General features: G+C 46.8%; 1 protein-coding gene across 1 annotated transcript in view; it reads left to right on the forward strand.

The window, feature by feature from the left end:
- Positions 1–6,864: 6,864 nt before the first annotated feature.
- FOXO1 (forkhead box O1) overlaps positions 6,865–19,719 on the forward strand; it is a 92,434-nt gene continuing 79,579 nt past the window's right edge. Inside the window, exon 1 of the mRNA XM_069601484.1 lies at positions 6,865–8,031. Coding sequence (XP_069457585.1) covers positions 7,369–8,031 — 663 coding nt within the window. The 5' untranslated portion in view covers positions 6,865–7,368. The remainder of the gene's footprint in view (positions 8,032–19,719) is intronic.

The raw sequence follows: 19,719 nt of genomic DNA on the forward strand, positions 1-19,719 counted from the left end.
AACGTTAGAAAAGACTTAAATGTAATGTTGGGAGTTTGGGAGAGTAATTTTATTGTTTTGAGGATAGTTAAGACCTAGTGTTTAGAATAGGCTGAATTTCATTAGTGATCTGAAAACCTCCAGTTAGAAAGTTAAAGTGAAAAGCAATGCGATACAAAGACTTTTGGCCTGAATGCTGCTGCTCCTGCTGCTAAGTCACTTCAGTCGTGTCCGACTCTGTGCAACCCCATAGACGGCAGCCCATCAGGCTCCCCCATCCCTGGGATTCTCTAGGCAAGAATACTGGAGTGGGTTGCCATTTCCTTCTCCAATGCATGAAAGTGAAAAGTCAAAGTGAAGTAGCTCAGTCATGTCCAACTCTTAGTGATCCCATGGACTGCAGCCTACCAGGCTCCTCCGTCCATGGGATTTTCCAGACAAGAGTATGAGGCCTGAATTCTGACCCCAGTGCCTTGGGGTCTATTACTTAACTTCTCAATGTCTGCTTTCTTACTTGTAAAATGAGGGGTTTCTGTGGGCCCAGTAATGATCACCTATAAATCCATCACCCAGATACAACCATTGCTAACATTTTTAGCCAATAGTGATACCTCTAACCTCTTAAATATCTTATTACCAGTATTGTCACAATGCCATTGTGAATGCCTGGTCCACTTTATTTTAAATGACTATATATGATTCTACCTAACAGTGAAGAGGAACTAAAGAGCCTCTTAATGAAAGTGAAAGAGAAGAGTGAAAAAGTTGGCTTAAAGCTCAACTTTCAGAAAACGAAGATCATGGCATCTGGTCCCATCGCTTCATGGCAAATAGATGGGGAAACAGTGGAAACAGTGTCAGACTTTATTTTTTGGGCTCCAAAATCACTGCAGATGGTGACTGCAGCCATGAAATTAAAAGATGCTTACTCCTTGGAAGGAAAGTTATGACCAACCTAGATAACATATTCAAAAGCAGAGACATTACTTTGCCAACAAAGGTCCATCTAGTCAGGGCTATGGTCTTTCCAGTGGTCGTGTATGGATGTGAGAGTTGGACTGTGAAGAAGGCTGAGTGCCGAAGAATTGATGCTTTTGAAGTGTGGTGTTGGAGAAGACTCTTGAGAGTCCCTTGGAATGCAAGGAGATCCAACTAGTCCATCCTAAAGGAGATCAGTCCTGGGTGTTCATTGGAAGGACTGATGCTGAAGCTGAAACTCCAATACTTTGGCCACCTCATGCAAAGAGTTAACTCATTGGAAAAAACTCTGATGATGGGAGGGATTGGGGGCAGAAGGAGAAGGGGACGACAGAGGATGAGATGGCTGGATGGAATCACCGACTGGATGGACGTGAGTCTGAGTGAACTCCAGGAGTTGGTGATGGACAGGGAGGCCTGGCGTGCTGCGATTCATGGGGTCGCAAAGAGTCAGACACGACTGAGTGACTGACTGAACCGAACTGAACAGATATGTCATTCTTTAATCATTCTCTATTGTTGGTCATTTAGATTATTTCCAAACACATTTTTAGTATTGTTGTAGGGACCCACAACTAGCCTCTCACTAACAATTAAAGCAAAGGAACAGAGTTTATTGAAGAAGAAAAACATCTTCACAAGAGACTGAAAATATTTGGTCTCTGGTTTATGATTTGCCCAGTGCTTGTCTCCAGTTACAGATTGTATTAGACAAACACTTGTATTAGACAAACAATCTGATGCAGCCTGTATTTTTTGGATCATCCCAACTTCAAGGCTGGTGCTCAGAGCTCATACTCCCAACACACGTAGAAGTGCATTTATTCAGGTTTTCTACCTCATCTTATTATTTTTCTTCAAAATGATGACTATGATAATACTTCAATTCTTTTCTGCCTCAGCACTCCTTGTATCTATGAAATACTTTAATTCCTTCAAAAAATAGTGTCAACATGCGTTGCTGATTCTTTAAAGAGTGACACAGTTTTAATTCTGACATCAAATATCATGTATAGCAAAATAACACAAACTGTTTATGACCTGGGCTTCCCCGGTGGCTCAGTGGTAAAGAATCTGTCTGCAATACCAAAGACTCGGGTTCCAGGTTTGATCCCTGGGTCAGGAAGAGCCCCCAGAGGAGGAAATGGTAATCACTCCAATACTCTTAGCCTGGAGAATTCCACGGACAGAGGAGCTACAGTTCATGGGGTCAAAAAGAGTTAGACATGACTGAGTGACTTTCACTCACTCACTCTTTTATGACCTCAAGGAATTTGCCATCTAAATAGGGTACTCTGAGATGCATGGCACCTGAGATCCTTTGGCCACCTCATGGAAAGAGTTGACTCATTGGAAAAGACTCTGATGCTGGGAGGGATTAGGGGCAGGAGGAGAAGGGGACAACAGAGGATGAGATGGCTGGATGGCATCACTGACTCGATTGACGTGAGTTTGAGTGAACTCCGGGAGTTGGTGATGGACAGGGAGGCCTGGCGTGCTGTGATTCATGGGGTCGCAAAGAGTCGGACACGACTAGGTGCTCTATAAATATTTGTTGAATGAATAAGAAAATCCAAAGAGAATTAGTCCTCAAGAAAAATGAATGACTGCTTCTGATATTTGGCATAGGCCAGGTTTCAGGACATGGGTTTAAGAAGCCAAAGCTGTGTTGTTTCAGGTGACTATTTTCTATGGGCAATTGGAAGAAAGAGTTTTCAGTTGATAGCAACGTATCCTATGATTCAGACAGAATATTGAAAATGAGCAGTTCTGGGGAAAAGAAGGTGGAGTAGTAAGTTAAGTGCCATCCACTTAAGAAGAATAGGCATCCAAGCTTTTTGCTCATTAAATTGGACTTAAATTACCTATTTTGACATGTAAGAATTTAAACCAGAGATCAATGTGGTGGTGGTGAGGGGTAAATATAGACATTTCTGCCTTGGAATTGATCAAAGGGAACCATCCCCTCAGTCTTCCTGTCAAGGACGATGTAATAACTACTCTGAAAAGCGGCAGGGGAAAGAATATCACTATGGTTTGTGAGATGGACTTTGTGAGCATAAACTTCCTTTTTCATCTTAATTGTCCTTACCTGACATGAAATGTTTTTCTTCCCAGTTTGTCCACACACACCAATGATAATGATTTCCACTTACTTATTAAGAAGTGAGAATCGTTAGAAAAAGCCTTCAAAACAAACAGCTACCATTAAAAAAAAAAAAAAAACTGAAGGAGAAAATAAACCTTTTTCTCTTAAGAAGAACTAGTGCAACCTAAATCCTTCACCATCCTGCAAAGAAAATATTTACATGTTTTGACTAAAAAAAAACCACCCAAAACCCACAAAATTCCTTTTGTAATCTTTTTATCTATCATTTTTTGTGTGTCTCCTTTTAAAAAGTCTTTTAAATCAAAACTTTCAGCTCAGTAAATTTTACTTTCATCGAAGTAAAATTACTAAAATCTATGGGATCGACTGAGAAATACACTACAAAGTTTTATTGTGATTATCGATACCTTGGGATTGAGCTGTGCTCAGTTGCTCAGTCGTGTCCAACTCTTTGCGACTCCATGGACTGTAGCCCACCAGGCTCCTCTCTGTTCGTGGGACTCTCCAGGCAGGAATGCTGGAGTAGGTTGCCATGCCCTCCTCCAGGGGATCTTCCAACCCTAGGGATCCAACCCAGGTCTCCTGCATTGCAGGCGGATTCTTTACCGTCTGAACCACCAGGAAAGCCCACATTGGTATTATGTGGTATTTATAATTTTCGATCTGTATACTGAGATTATTGATGGGAAAGCAGGAAATTGAAGCTCTAACCCTGACAGCATCACTGTTACTTATGTGAACTTGAGCAAATCAGTTCACTTTACTGTGTCTCAGTTCATTGTGTGGTACCTCACCTCTAGGATGATCTCCAGATTTGCTTCCAACTTTAACATCCTCTAGGTCTAGCTGAAAATAAAGTTCATCTTGATATACCCATACTACTACTACTAAATCGCTTCAGTCGTGTCCGACTCTGTGTGACCCCATTGATGGCAGCCCACCAGGCTCCTCCGTCCCTGGGATTCTCCAGGCAAGAACACTGGAGTGGGTTGCCATTTCCTTCTCCAAAGCATGAAAGTGAAAAGTCAAAGTGAAGTCGCTCAGTCGTGTCCGACTCTTAGCGACCCCATGGACTGTAGCCCACCAGGCTCCTCCGTCCATGGGATTTTCCAGGCAAGAGTACTGGAGTGGGGTGCCATTCCCTTCTCCGTGATATACCCATAATGGAGGGCAATTTGGCAGACTTCCCTGGTGGCTCAGACGGTAAAGTCTGTCTACAATGCGGGAGACCCAGTTTCAGTCCTTGGTATGGGAAGATCTCCTGGAGAAGGAAATGGCAATCCACTCTGGTACTATTGCCTGGAAAAGGACAGAGGAGCCTGGTAGGCTACAGTCTACAGGGTTGCAAAAAGTTGGACACAACTGAGCAACTTCACTTTCAGAATTACAAATGCACTTGACTGCTGACCCCAGTGATCTTTCTGGACATTCCTCCTGTGGATGTACTTGCACATATGCAAAATCTCTTAGTTCTATGAGATTACAGAACAGTTTGTGATCCCTCAAGAGTAGAAACAAGCAAAACATCCTCCAGCAAGGCTAGTAAACTGATACATACAATGGTATGGTTGGGAGCTATAAATATATTTTTAATTTTTTGTAACCATGTGGCAGGGACATTGGTGCTGTAGGTACTCAAGAAAGACCAAAGAAAAGCGAATTTGTCATTTAAAGAAACAATTGGGCATGACAGCTCAGAAGATTTCAAGGATCTGGGGAGAAAGTCTGTAAGAAAAAACTCCTTTAACCAAATACCTTCCTCCAACTGAGGTCCTGAAAAGCCGTAATTGAAATGAAGGCAAGGCCAAATTTGCAGTTGGCTTCCTTTGCCAGGCATGATCCACTTGGGCACCGCCTATCTGTAGGGTGCGGCCGTCTGAATGGGGGCTGCCCGTATAAAGCGTAGTCGGAAAGGTAGAGGGTAGCAGCGGTTGTACGCTACCGCCTTCCTTTCGGCTCATCATCTGGGTTACTGAGGTCCTCTAGCGGCTGGCTGAGGAGGCCGGAACAGTCTCAGTCTGATGGTAAACGCTGAGACCACAGGAGGCGAGTGGGAACCAACCCTATCTTCAATCCATCACGCTCACGAACCCCAGCTACCCCCAGTATCAGTGGGAAGCTGTTGTGATAATCGGATTATGAAGAAATTGGAGTTTGGACGGGTGAGAATGTCAACGAGGACCAAATCTTTCTCTAAGTCTTTTCAAACTTTTCTAAACGAGGCCTCCTTTGCTTTAGATGCCACTTTTTCAATTGAAGAACTGTCATAAAGAGGTTTGTTTTTTTTTTTTGCCGGGGGGTGGGGTGGTGGTGAATTGGAAGCTGTCATTTTGGACAAAGATATTTAAAACTCTGCCGTCAGTCGTACATCTTCAGTGATCCCATCTCTCTGAAAGGAAATGCCTTCCATATTCTTTCTAAAAAGAGCAAAACAAAACTTGACAAGTATTTCTTCTGCTCCCTGAGACACAAGGGCCATTGTCTTCCTTTGGCCCCCACTGATCTTGGCAGGACAGCCTGGACCTTGAGCCCAGATGGAGCGAGGTGGGGTGGGATGGGAGGGGGCAGTGATTGACACGCGGGACAAGCAGCCTAAAGCAACACCTGGGAGTGGGGCAGGGCTTCGCCTCAAGCCTTTGGTACTGTCCCCTGTTAGGTTTTCACCTCTCAACGTCTCAGCACTTGCATTCTAAATAGCAAAGCAATGACAAGCAAACAATCGAATTTAGTGTAAGTAAGTAATAAAGTGACAAGGCTCTCCCTAAGTGCTCTCCTCTGACCCCGCCTTCCCCGTCGTCCCGGACTGACTCAGTGGACAGTCTGAGGTTCCTGCCCAGGGGAACAGGTTCCCACGGAGGGCACGAGGGTTGAGGCTGCCTTCGGCTCTGAGGATGCGTGTGCAGGAGCAATCGTCTTCGGCCGGGGCCGAGCCCCCGTGAACCCGGCTCGGGGCGTCTCGTCTGGCCAACGGCGCCCCCCACCGCCAACCCCCCCACTAGTCTACACCGACCGCCGAGGCTCAGCTCCCTGGTGCGGAAAGGTGGGTTCCCGGCGCTGCGGCGGCGGCTGGGTCCTCCCCGCCGACTCGGCAGTCAGAGCCCGGGCCCCGCGCGGGGGTGGGGACAAGCGTGTGTGCGGCCCGCGCCCGGGGCCGGAGAACTCGACACATCGCAGGGAAAGGAAAAAAAAAAAAAACAACAGCCAACCAAACCAAATAAAAACAAAACCCACCGACTTGCCCACGTTTCTCTGCAGAGAAATCGTGGGCGGAGTCGAGAGGGGGCGAGTGAGCAGAACTCCGACGAGGCCGCCTCCGCCCGCCCACGCACCCACCCACCCGGCGGCCCCCTGAGCGCTGATTGTCCCGGCCCCCGCCCGGCCCAGCTTCGGGCTCCCGAGCGCAGGTCGAGGCGAAGCGGGCGGCTCGTTCCACTCGGGCTTCCCGAGTACTCGGCTGGGCTCCTCAGTAGTAAACAAAGTGTCGCCGCCGCCTCCACGTTGGTTTGCCTCCTAGCAATCAAAACACTGAGAGGGCGAAAGACTCACAGAAACACTCGAGAATTACCAGAAAATAATAACAGAGAGCCAAAAAAAAAAAAAAACCTCCAAAAAACAGAGAGCGAGCGAGCGAGGGAGAGAGTGTGCATGTCAAATAGAAAAACACCCTACTACCCCCCACCAACCAACCCACTGCCACCTCCCCGTGGAAAACCGAGCCCCGCCCAGGCCGGCGCCCATTGGCGGCCCGGGCGCCGCCGCCGCACTTTCATTGGTCGCAGGGGCCGTCCGTCAGGGGCGGGCCGGCGCGCGCGCCGCCGCCGCCGCCGGCGGGGGGCGGCGGCAGATCCCGTAAGTCGGGGCGGCCGCGTAGTCGCTGCTGCCGCCGCCGCCGCCGCCGCCGCATTCAACAGGCAGCAGCGCCGCGGTCGCGCCCGCCCGGGGAGAGCAAGCGGCCCGCGGCGTCCGTCCGTCCGTCCGTCGTTCGGCGCGGAGAGCGACGCCAGCGCTGTCGGGGCCCCGACGACTCTGGCCTGCCGTCCCGTCAGTGCAGCGGACCCGGAGGCGCCTAGATGCGGACGGAGCCGTGAAGTTAAGTTCTGGGCTCGCGCTTCCACTCCGCCGCCGCCGCGCCTCCCTCCGGGTTTCCGTCCGCTCGCTGCACCGACCTCACCCCTTCCCGCAGATCTCGGACAGGCTCTCGGCGCCCTCTCTCCCCTCGGCGCCGCCCCCCCCTGCCCGGTGCTGCGCTTTTCTCACTTCTGGGCAAGTCCCGCGGCTGGGGGAAGGGTGGGGGGGTCACCATGGCCGAAGCGCCCCAGGTGGTGGAGATCGACCCGGACTTCGAGCCGCTGCCCCGGCCGCGCTCGTGCACCTGGCCGCTGCCCCGGCCGGAGTTTAGCCAGTCCAACTCGGCCACCTCCAGCCCGGCGCCGTCGGGCGGCGCAGCGGCGAACCCCGACGGCGCCGCGGGCCTGCCCTCGGCCTCGGCGGCCGCTGTCAATGCCGACTTCATGAGCAGCCTGAGCCTGCTGGAGGAGAGCGGGGACTTCCAACAGGCGCCCGGCTCCGTGGCGGCGGCGGCGGCGGCGGCGGTGGCGGCGGCTGCTGCGGCGGCCGCAGCTGCTGCCACCGGGGGGCTGTGTGGCGACTTCCAGGGCCCGGACGCGGGCTGCCTGCACTCGGCGCCGCCGCAGCCCCCGCCGCCCGGCCCGCTGTCGCAGCACCCGCCCGTGCCTCCCGCCGCGGCCGCCGCCGCCGGCGGGCCGCTCGCGGGGCAGCCGCGCAAGAGCAGCTCGTCCCGCCGCAACGCGTGGGGCAACCTGTCCTACGCCGACCTCATCACCAAGGCCATCGAGAGCTCGGCCGAAAAGCGGCTCACGCTGTCGCAGATCTACGAGTGGATGGTCAAGAGCGTGCCCTACTTCAAGGATAAGGGCGACAGCAACAGCTCGGCGGGCTGGAAGGTGAGCGGCCTCCGGGCGCACGGCCGGAGCGGGAGGGGTGGGTGGGTGTCCGGGGGAGCCGGCCTCCGTCTGAGGTCGCTGCGGGGCAGAGGACGGGGGATGGGGGCCCGCCGGTACAAGTTTTCTTGGCCTGAAAGTGCAAGGCACGCGGGTAGCGCGTGCAGGGTGAGGGCGAGAGTGGCAGAGGTGGGTCGTGGGCTTGCCCGGGACCCGTCGAGCGGGGCGGGGGGCAGAAATGAGTGTGTGTGCGCGCGCTCTAGTGAGAGTTGGAGCCGGACAGGGAAGGGGCTCGCTGGGACCAGAGCGGGTGAGAAAAAGGACGCCAAGAAGTGGACCTCCGAGCGGCCAGAAAAGTTCGCCCGTGAAAGAGGGGTGGGGCGGGGGGTTCACTGGGAACGGCTCCCCCTCGGCTCGCGCGGACTCCAGCCGCTGCTCATATTGCCCCCCTAGGACATCAAGGGTGAGGGCGGCTCTGCGCCGCCCACGCGGCGCTCGTTCCCCACCCCCAAGCCCAGGGACGCCCCGCGGAGCCGTTTCCGCCGCGCGGGGCGGAGGAGGGCGCGGCGATGGGGGCCTCGGAGCCCCGCCGCCCTAGAACGGAGCTGCAGGTGGAGGGTACAGGCAGGGCGCCAGCCAGGAGGTCCGTGGGGCCGAACGCGCCGTTTTGGGAGGCCAGCGTGTATTTTGTTTTGTTTCGATTGCGTTTCGAAGTGGCCTCGAGTGCCGGGGGCCGGGCGCACCCAGCCAGAGGTAGCGCCTCCGACACGTGCGAAGGGGCGGCCACCGCCGGCGAAGCGCCGGCGCCGGGCCGCGCGGGGCGAGCTAAAGTTCAAGTATGACCCTCGGCGGGGGCGGGAGCTGGCGACGGCGAGGGAGGGGCCGCGGGCGCAGGAAGCTTGCGCCTTTAAAGGGCCAGCGCGTTCTGGCCGCGCGCGCCGCCGGGCCCGGGCCGCGGGGCGGCGAGGCCAGCGCTTCTCCGCGCCAGGAAGTGCCCCGCAAACTTGGCCTCGCCCTAGGTTCAAGGCCTTTAATTAGGCGCAGAGAGGCTCCCCTGGATGCCCGGCGCTGGGAACATGTGTCCTCTGTTGCTTTTCCGTCTTGGCACGGAGGTGCAGATCCGAGAGGCAAGGCAGGGGGCTTTGAGACCAGTGTTTTGGAAGAGTTGCAGTGGAGGTTCGAATCTAGGGAACCGGAGGAACCTCCTGCATCGCCGGAGACTCTGTAGATGAAGTGCCTCTGGCCCTTTTTGCCTTTCTGGAGAGAGAGAGACTGATACCCACCAGTAGAGACCCTGGAGGGGGCAGGTTCATCCCTACCGAGAGGTGGAGAAGGCCCTGGGGTGCTCAGGGGAGGCCGACCGGCCTTCCGTCCGCCCTGCGGCTTCCAGGATCTGGCAGTTTCTCAGTGTCACAGGTGAAAGGATGGACGTGAAGGTTCTGTAGTTGATGTAGACTCCTTCCTCACTCCTCATCTGGACTGTACTGCGTAGTATTTTTCTTTGCTGCGCACTTGTTACACCAAGGTGGTTTTACATACAGTGTCATCCCAGTGGTTAATGTGTGTCGGAAAGGTTAAGTTAATCACATTGTATTGAAACTCGTGGAGAAGGAGCCAGGATCTTATTTCTTCCAAAGTGTGTTTTGGAGTAAAAGCCTCACAGATAATCTCATTCATTACTAGGAATTACATGCAATTTTACCAAGTGCTTCTAAAAGGTAGAGCCTCTGTACTTTATGCGCGGTGTATATTCTTTTAAGTTAGAGGATGTCTGCCAAATTCAGTTTTACTTTAATATTTGAATTTAAGTACTTGACATTTATCAATTCTACTTGAGCTCTTATAAAGCATTTCCCATTAAAAAAACCTTTTTTTTTTTTTTTTTAATCATTCGGAGTACGGTATGTACTTAACACCGTTTTTGCATGTCCTTGGAAATGGATACAGCCTACTTCAGCTTGTTGGAGTGCCTTTCTTTGAAGATAGGGGAAGGCAAAGTTTGGGAATTATTTTTAGTTTCGCCTCTCATATGGCCTTAAGTCAAGGCATTCTTAAACTAGAAATATAACTTAAATGTTTTTAGTTTTTTTTAAGTGCTTTAAAAATAAAAGATTCTAAGGCTAAAATCAACCCCCCCCCCCCCCGGCCATTTATATTAGGTTTTTGTTTTAATTTTTTTCCCCAAATGCAATTATAATTTAAAAGTACGGCTTAAAGCTGGAAGATCTGTTAAATGTTAGTAAGAATTATTGGTCCAGAATTAGAGGCCCAGTGGCAGCTCCCTGCAGTTGCAGCTTGTAGAACCTCGTGGGCTTTGGGAGGGAGCAGGCTGCCATTCTCAAGTGAGGAAATGTTTCAGGTGTATCAGTCAGTTGGTGTAAGTCAGATTACAGCAAGTGCATTTTCACTTTGAGTAAAAGAGTATTTTAAGAAGAAAAGAAACAACCTGAAGTGTTTTCTAACTCATAACTCGTCTTCTGGTTGGAGTTTTCATAAAAATGAGTTACTTGTTAAAACCAAGTTTCACTCTCAGATCTGAAAGACTCGCTGTGTTTTAAAGATTCATAAAAAGGAGAAATTTTACTATGACTTTTAGCTTGAAAAAAAATTCAATTCTAAAATGCAAATCAACCCAAACTTGGCTGCTTTAGGAGAGGCTGCTTTGGAACTAAGTTATTTCCTGTGATTTACTGTAGGGAATTAGATCGAATATTTAATTAAATATAGTTTGTTGTGCTTTTACTTCCTGAGGCCTGCCTGAGAATTTGAAAGTGATTTGCATAGGACAGAATAGTTGGAAAATCTGTTGAAAAGTTCAGAAACTTTTAATTTCTTAAAGACTGGTTGTATTTGTGGGATATGCATTTGTATTTGTAGGAATGGTATGCCAAATCTTCTCTGTACTTGTTTGAATATTGCTTAGAGCTGTCATAAGGCTACACACAAAGTGGAAGTTTGAATATTGCTTAGAGCTGTCATAAGGCTACACACAAAGTGGAAGCTGAGACTTTTGGAAAACCCGGGATCTTTTAAACCATGTACAGTATTTATAAATAGTGAAACTTCATTTCTATGATGTTTTTTTTTTTTTCCTCTTCCCATGCAGAAAGTTTTCTAGAGCTTGGGAAGTAATATTGTGAGTTCTGGCTTTGTGTTTTGTTTTTGTTTTGAAATTATTTGAAACACTTAATGTAGGTTAATAGCTTACTTCAACAGTAAGACCTAACAGTTGTTAAAATTGTTTTACTATGAGCTACCTGAGATAGTCTTTATTTTGGAATGAAGTTTCTTTAATTTGGTCTGTGACCTGATGGTGCATTTTTTCATAATGTTTAAATTATCGATTCTATTCTAAGGGCTTTCAATCTGCAGGTGAGTAATTTAGCCACAGAGATTCCATGGCAGGTTTGATGGCTGCTTTCTTACTGCACAATTATATTTGACAGAATCCTGTGAGGATTATTGAAATTAACCTTAAAGAAAACCTTTTTTACAGTCAGGCGAAAATCTCAATATATGTGTTTGAGGAAAGGAGCATGAGGAAAGAGAGTTGGGAAAGGGGCTAATGCAGCAAAGTGTGGCGTCTTATTTGCTATAGGCTGAAAGTCATGTGGGCCTGATGTGAACATGTCTGTGGCTGAGATGTTTTGTTCAGAAGTTCCCAAATAGATGTCAAATACGAATACTTAATTGCCCCTCATAAGAGCTTCATTTTTATTTTACTTTTGGTCTTCTGGTAAATCCTTGGGGAGATGCGGCGTGAGGGGTGACTTCTATTTTTGAATGATATTCAGCTTTTTTTTTAAGTGACTAACATGTGGATACTAGAAAGAAGGCATTTTTAATTCTAATGTTTCATGGAAACTTGAAAAATGTTAATGTTTGTTGAGATTCTATCCCTCCCACCCCCCAGTTACTATAAGGCATTGGCAAGGGACACAAGTATTGCCAGCTATCATGCACTGCGCGGGGATTGTTTAAGTGGGTGCTTCCCAGGTGGTGCAGTGGCAAAGAATCTGCCTGCCAGTGCAAAAAAATGTGGCTTCAATCCCTGGATCTGGAATATCCCCTGGAGGAGGGCATGACAACCCACTCCAGTATTCTTGCCTGGAGAATCCCATGGATAGAGGAGCCGGGCGGACTACAGTCCATAGTGTTGCAAAAAGTCCGACGTGACTGAGCCACTGAGTGCGCACGTGTGCACACACAGACACACACACCCACACCCACACACACACGTGAAGTGGGGAGGGAGAAGTGAATACTCAGTGGTTGCTTAGAACCCCTGCTAGGGAGGGCCCCAACCTTTTGCTTGCCCTTGTTCTCTAACCTCTTGATCCAAGCTCCTAAACTGCAGTTCTGGGTGACTTTCTAAGAGAACAGCTGTCTGTATTAGCCTGGAATTTCTTTGGGAAGCCTGAACTGTTTGCATTTTTCTGGAACCCTCTGGTCTTGGAAATGACCCAGTACCCTGGCGTCATAGGAATTGACTCTGCTGGTTTTTTTTTTTTTTTTGGTCTTTGTGTGCCATAACTTTGGGGCTTCTGGGATCCTCTTAGAAAGGCTCTGTAAGCCCCATGGTGATGGGAGAGAGCAGAGGAGTTTGCAGGGAAGGAGTGGATCCAGCCCTGCTTCTGCAGTTCAAGGTGTGCCTTCATAGTAAAAGTTTACAAAGACTTGCCCAGTCCCCCACCTGCCCTGGTGCACACAGAGGTCTGAAGTTGGTAGATTGTTACTCAGTTGTGAACCAGAGAGGACCAGAGGAACCTGAAAGTGTTTATTTTGGTGTGTCTGAGGGGTAAAGGCTTGTTATTTCAGTGGATACTCTGTGTACAAATGCACTCAGGTGTTGATGCAGTCTCCTTTTTTGTTAATTACCAATAAAGACCAACAATATTCAAGTCAGAGGCACAGAAAGTCTTCGAAGATAATTACTACCTTTTTTTTTCTGTAGTCTTATATAGAACACCAGAAACATGAAAATGCTTATTTGTACACTGGTGATTTCATATGGTTCAACCTTTAAAAAAAAACAACCCAGCTTCGTTTTTTCTTTTTCCACTGGCATCCCAGTTTACTCCACTCAGTCTGTCTATGGTGTATGGACTTGTGGGCTAAGTGCTGAAAGTACTGAGTCTTGGGTTGAGTTATTTTTGCCACTTGGAAGGCATTTGGGTCACCTCTCTCCCCCATCCCCCTCATCTATCCTCATGTAGCTTTGCTGTAACCAAAAGAAGGAAAAGTGAGCTAGTTTCGGTATTAGGCCCAATAAAATTGGAAAGCCAAATCTGCAGTTATTCTCATGTAATACATGAGGATAATTTTATTAGTAGTGCAGCTAAAGAACAGTGATTATTTTCAGTCTGCGGTCAAAGTATTTTCTTCCCATTTGTTGAATGATTATTGTTTGTAAGTTGTTATATTAGAGACATTTGATTGATAGAAAAATGACTCAGATGTGGATCCTGTAGGGAAGTTAGATGTGACATGTAATGATTATGATATGTGGTAGCATGGTTAAGTGCCTTTGAGAAAAGTGGAGTTCTGGGTTGGCCATTGAGGTGGACCTTGAAAATGGAATGTTACTCTCCCAAGGTTTCGTTATAAAATATTCTCTGCTGAAGATCATCTACCCACCATCTAGTTTCTACTTCTGGCATTTTATGGCACTTGCTCCATCATATATTTGTCCATTGCCACATCCATCTTCCCACCAATCTTAGTTTTTAAAATTTATTTTTGGAATGATGGGTTGGCATTCATAAGGGCATGAAAATAGGGAAACACGGTTTCTCTTTGAGATGGGTATATGCTGCACATAGGGAAGGTTTGAAAAGTATAGGAAGCAGAGCCTACTGTCAGACTGAACTTGGACTTTATATACATTATTAAAATAATACAAACTAAATTTTTCTATGAGATTGTATCTTTGTTTTTGTAGTATAAGAAATTGTGAAAATAGGCTTACATTTTTAGTTTTCTAAATACAATTTCTCAGAAACATGCTCTCATGATAGAGGCCCATGAAATGTGATTTAAAGACAGTGTGCTGCTTTTGATTTAAAAGTGATGTACATAATTTGGTAATGCGTGGAACAGAATCAACTTACTGTGACTAGTAGAGGTTTATAAAATGTTGAGCTTTCTGCTTGGTTTGTTCTTTAAAATCAACTTTCATGCCCAGTGTCCTGAGGACAGAGTGATTCAAAGAAAGATGATTGAGTCTAATTCTTAGTTTATTTTTTTTAATGAGAACTCTTGAAGTTAGCAGTCTTTAAATAAACCTACAGCAATTATGAGTGAAAGTTATGTTGCTTTACAGTTTAAATGTCAGTTCTCATACTAGCTAAATATTAGATATCCTTAATAACTTTCTCATTATATCTTTATCCACTAACCCAAGTACAGGATGAAGAAGGTTTTAAGGAGGTGTTTCAACAGATCCAGAGGAGGTTAAATTTAGATAGACTAAACCCAAAATTGATGTCAGGAGGGTAGACATAACTGCATGAATTCGGAATACTTGGAGTGAGTCTGACTAGCCTTTTGGTGAACTAAAAGGTTTATACAGTATGGCATATCAAAAGGCACACATACAGATATATTAAAGCTTATTAGCCATTTTAGAAATGACAGGTGTTGAAATATAGGAAGCTGTTTTACTTGTGTGTTTATACCTATAGTAGCAGGCAGCACTTTATTCAGAAGATACTCTGCTGCTGGGAGGAGGACAGTGATGCAAAAATAGACCACATAGTTCACCACTGTGAGGTTTTGTTAAATGAGTAAGTTACCATCCACCTGGATGAAATAGCTTTCACAGCACACCAGGTCATCCCTCTTGTGTGATTGCTAATGATGTCCGGGTCATCTAGTCAAAAACAACTGGGAAACGATTGGTCTGTCTTAATTGTTTCCCCCCTCTCAACTTCTGTAGATCGGGTGAGGGTGAAAATTGCTGGCCAGGTCTTGGGTCTTTTCATTCCATAAGCAGAGAGAGAGGCAAAGCATCTCCCTCTGGGCAGAGTCAGAAGTCGTTGTGGAAGTCTGTGGGTTGGCAGGTCATTTCTTCCACGGTGGCCCGTTTCTGCTGACACAGAGTCATATGAGTTCTTCAGTTCTTAGTGATCGTGGGTGGCACTACTGTCTTTTGAGTAGAGAATGTTACCTCCAACTTGAACTTTCCCTGATGGCTCAGAAGGTAAAGCGTCTGTCTACAATGTGGGAGACCCGGGTTCGATCCCTGGGTCGGGAAGATCCCCTGGAGAAGGCAATGGCACCCCACTCCAGTACTCTTGCTTGGAAAATCCCATGGACGGAGGAGCTTGGTAGGCTGCAGTCCATGGGATCACTACGAGTCGGACACGACTGAGCGACTTCACTTCACTTCACCTCCAAAGCACATGGCCCATGGGTGTGTGTGACCTGGCATGTTCTCTTGCCTCTGACAGGTCCTGCTATTCTCGAACCCTCGCCAGCCACATGCATGGAGATGCCCAAGCTGCCACCTTTTTGGCTGTGACTTGGTTCTATAATCTCTGCATTGGCCTTTGAGCTAAAAAGAAAGTCTTTTTCTGCCTTGATTTTCTCTCCTAGATGATATTTGTCTTAATGGTAGCATCGTTCTTTGTGTGGCTGAAGTGACAGACCTGATCCTAGTACTAAACCCCGTGATCTTAACAGCTTTGGAGATGCTGTCCAGCTCACCTTATTAAAAGCAAAGCTGTCTTGAGAAAGAGGGTTGGCAGAGCTGGTGGTCTGTGTCCATTTGTTTTTCCCTCATTTGATGAAGCTATTTTGATGAAGGCTATTTCTCAATTGCCTTTCCTTCTGAATCTAGAAAATGGGTCATGGTTTTGTGAATCTTTTCTTTTATTAAATTAGAGATTTGATAAGAATCAGGATCTGGTGGCTCAGTGGTAAAGAACCCGCCTGCCAATGCAGGAGATGTGGGTTCAATCCTGGGGTTGGGAAGATCCCCTGGAGGAGGAAATGACAACCCACTCCAGTATTCTTGCTTGGGAAATCCCTGGACAGAGGAGCCTGGTGTGCTACAGTCCACGGGGTTGCAAAGCAGGCACGCACAGTCAGGGTTTGAGAAGAAATGTTTTTCTGTTTGCGGCTGTGACCCTGAGTTGTTACACAGCTTGCCTTTGCACTGCTAGTGAGGGGCCTACATGATTGGTTTGCTGAGTTAAAAATTTGAAAGTAGCTAAAGGAACCTGATTTCAGGAAGGGGGAGGGGACCTCAGTGGTTGTGTTTTGTACCTGCAGTAAAAAACTCTCAAAGAGCGTGATTAACCCCCTCTTATTTGGACTCAAGCCAAGACAGAGGCCTGCCTAGTGAAGGAAGGAGGAAGAGGAGAAGGAGGCACTTAGCTTTGCCTCTTTGCACTGCCCCCTTCCCATATCAGTGTTCCTATTTTAATTAAAAAATAAGTGCTTTCCTCCACCAATAGCATGCCTCAGAAGCCTGCCATGTAGGTGTCTTGAGGGGAGACTGAGAAGTGCCTGCGCACAGAATGAGGTGGCAGTATGTTTGTAGTGATGCTGAGGGTAAGTGAAGAGGGTCTACCTGAAAACAAATGCATTTGAATTTCAAGTCCAATTTGGAGAGATAAAAAATTGAATTATGTTAATTCCTAGACTTGTTAATATTGTGTGCCCTTCAAAGCTAAAAAAATGACCACATAAATATCTGGAAATGGTCTATAGAAGTAAATATATATCATATCTCAGACAGTTTGGTTGTTTGGAAGCAAGGTGAAAGGAAATGGTTTGCATATGGTTTAGCCAGAGGGTCTTATTTTGGCAGATTCTTGAGACAGTGGATTTCATTGCACTCCTATTTTGACATGAATTTTTGCGGTTATTCCTTAGTGTAGGATTGCAGCGAGATAGGTGGATTTGAGATGTTCTTTATAATGTTTAATTTTCAGGGTCATCAATTTGTCACACCAGTGAGGGTTCCTTGTCAGGTTTCAGCCCGCCAATACTGTGATTTGAATACTGGAGACACCCAGACACCTTAAAGGCAGGCGTTGCATTAGCCTGGAAGGGGTCGGAGGGGGAGGTAGCCAAGCGGAACTTGCTGAACTTGTAAATATCAGCTGAGGTTGTTTGTATACCGCATAACCTAGCTGGCTGCACCTCTCTAAACTTGAATGTAAACCTTTTTTCTCTGGATGGGTAGATATGCATGCCGTCGTGAAATTTACATGCAATGAATATGAAAGAATCCTGTGGACCCTCAGGACTGAGAGAGTTCTCTATAATCTGTGCGACTGTATTGGTCTCTTTCCCTCAGCCTTTTGGAATTTAATTTTCTCTCTGGTGGCCCATTGTGACATTTGCATGCACTGAATGTGAAAGATGCCTGTACTCCAACTCTTGTTACCCAAAGTGATTTCCTGAACCCTTTAGAATTCCTGGAGTAGAATTACTTAACGTAGGGCCTGGGTTTGTATTTATTATGTGTATTTGCATTAATGTGCAGGCTTTCAGGTTATGATGGAATGCTGATGTTACGCACAGTATTCGGTGACCTGTTTTAGAAGAGGGTCACTCTAATGGTTTTCATTGTTGTTTTTATTATCTTCTGAAATATGTGGGATAATTAAAAAATTAACGCTAAAGAAAGGAATTTTCTAGAGTTGGAAATTCCTGTAATGAGGCACATCTTGATGCAGTTTACATCCTCTTTTTTTGTTTCTGTAATGAGTACTTCTCCAGCTGCAATCCTCCTGCTCTGTTGTAGCCCTGTAATATTATATTCCAGTATTCTTGGTGTTTCCTTGAAGTGCTCTATATTTCTTGAAATGCCATTTTGATACTTTTGATAATGAATTGTACCAAGAACATTTTTTTTTAAATGCAGAAGTCACTTTATTAAATAAAATTTTAGAAGCATGATTGTCAGAAGCTTCCAGAATTCCTTTGCCCATGCTTCAGTGTTTAGGTGGGTCCTTGTGCTGGAAGGCTAGTCTCCCTGTCTGTCACCATCCTTTCAGAGGCTGCCCTTCCTCATGGTCTTTTCAGCCTGAATTTCTCACTGTGGTGTCTGAGTCTAGTCAGTATTAAATTAACCTGTTCGGCTGAGTTGAGTTACAAGCCATTTGGTGTGAGTAGTTTGAATATTAAGTCTGTGCCCTTGCATTCCTTGGTGTGATTGCTTTATTTTGCGCTGAAGGGTAGGGAATAGAGAATAAAATGGAGGGAATATTGATGTGGAGGCAGCTCACATTTATGCTGAGTAGTTTTTTCTGAACGAACAGTAGGTACGTTTGAAGTCAGTTCCAGACCTTACTGCCTTCTGATTGCATGCCTTCTAAATTATCTTTCTTTGAAAAAAATAAAAAATACTGATTATTGTGCCATGTGCTCCCATCGAATAGTGTAAACTGTCTTGAGTCCCTTGAAATGCTGAATGTGTTCCTAGAAGGAATTCCTGCTTAATTTCTTTTGTGATGAAATTAATGGAGACATTTTAATCAAAGACAAGCTGTTGATGGCTGTGTCCTTAGACTACCCATTACCTCTGCCTGTATTTATGTGTAAAAGCCAAGAAGAGAAAAGGGAAAACACATTCAGTCCTGGAAGTCTTAGAGCTGAGATCGATTGCCCTGCAATTGACAACTCGGGGCCGCCAATTATGCCTCATTTACACTCCCCACCTCCATTTGTGTTTCAAATCACTCTTGAAAGAGCACCGGGAGGAAGAAGGAATAAGGATAACCCGAAAACTTAAACCATTTCAGAGGGATTTCTTTCATGACTAAAGTCTTTGAGATCCTTAACTCTGCGAATCCACCCCTGGGATTGGAAATGGAGACAGCACCCCCACCCCTTAAATCACGTGCCCCATTAAACTCGTTTCTCGGTGGCTTGCTGAGACTGTTTGAGGGACTCACTGAGAAAAATGACACTGAATTTTATTAAGCAGAGTTTCAAGTCCTCCACCTGCCTTTTGCAGACAAGCTCACCTCTGCTGATAAGCTGTCCCTGCTCCCCTGGGCTGTTGTCTTGCTCCTCAGGCCTGAAACAAGCCAGCAGCCACCTTTCTGCAGACCTGCAAGGGGCACACGGCCAGCTCACGGGTCCACCGAGAAGAGCATAATGACTTGTCAGACCACATTTATTGTGCAAATGAACTTGAAAGTCCCCCAGGACAGCTCCCCTCTGTAGGCTGAAACCCTTTTGAGTTTAATGTTCCTTCTACCTTTTTTCACCAGGTTACAGCTTTTGGATTTACAGTAACTCATTCTGTCTATAAATATATTTAGTAGTATTTTTGTGTGGTCAAACACGAGGCATGACCTTTGACATCCTGCTTGGCATGCTTGGCAACTTGACATCCTTCACTTTAGATGGAATTCCCTGGCTTTGTTTCCTGTGCTAGTGTGGGGAGTACGCATTTTGGCTCTTTCAATCAGAGGTGGAGGAAGACAGGAAAAAAGTAAAATTGGATCTCACAAAGAGGGTATTAGTTTTCTCTTCTGGGTGTGGTACAGTTGGCATGCTTTTTATTAGGAGTCTGAGCCTACGAAAGTGGTGCCAAATACTGAGAAAATGCTATACTCGTATTTGTTTTATTTTCTCTGATCTGGATTTAAATTTTTGACTAGCTCGACATTTTAGGGTCTTTGAACTCTTCTTTCATCTATGTACACATGGCAAAGAGAACTAAAATGC

This window comes from Ovis canadensis, chromosome 10, assembly GCF_042477335.2.
Source record: "Ovis canadensis isolate MfBH-ARS-UI-01 breed Bighorn chromosome 10, ARS-UI_OviCan_v2, whole genome shotgun sequence".
NCBI lineage: Eukaryota > Metazoa > Chordata > Mammalia > Artiodactyla > Bovidae > Ovis > Ovis canadensis.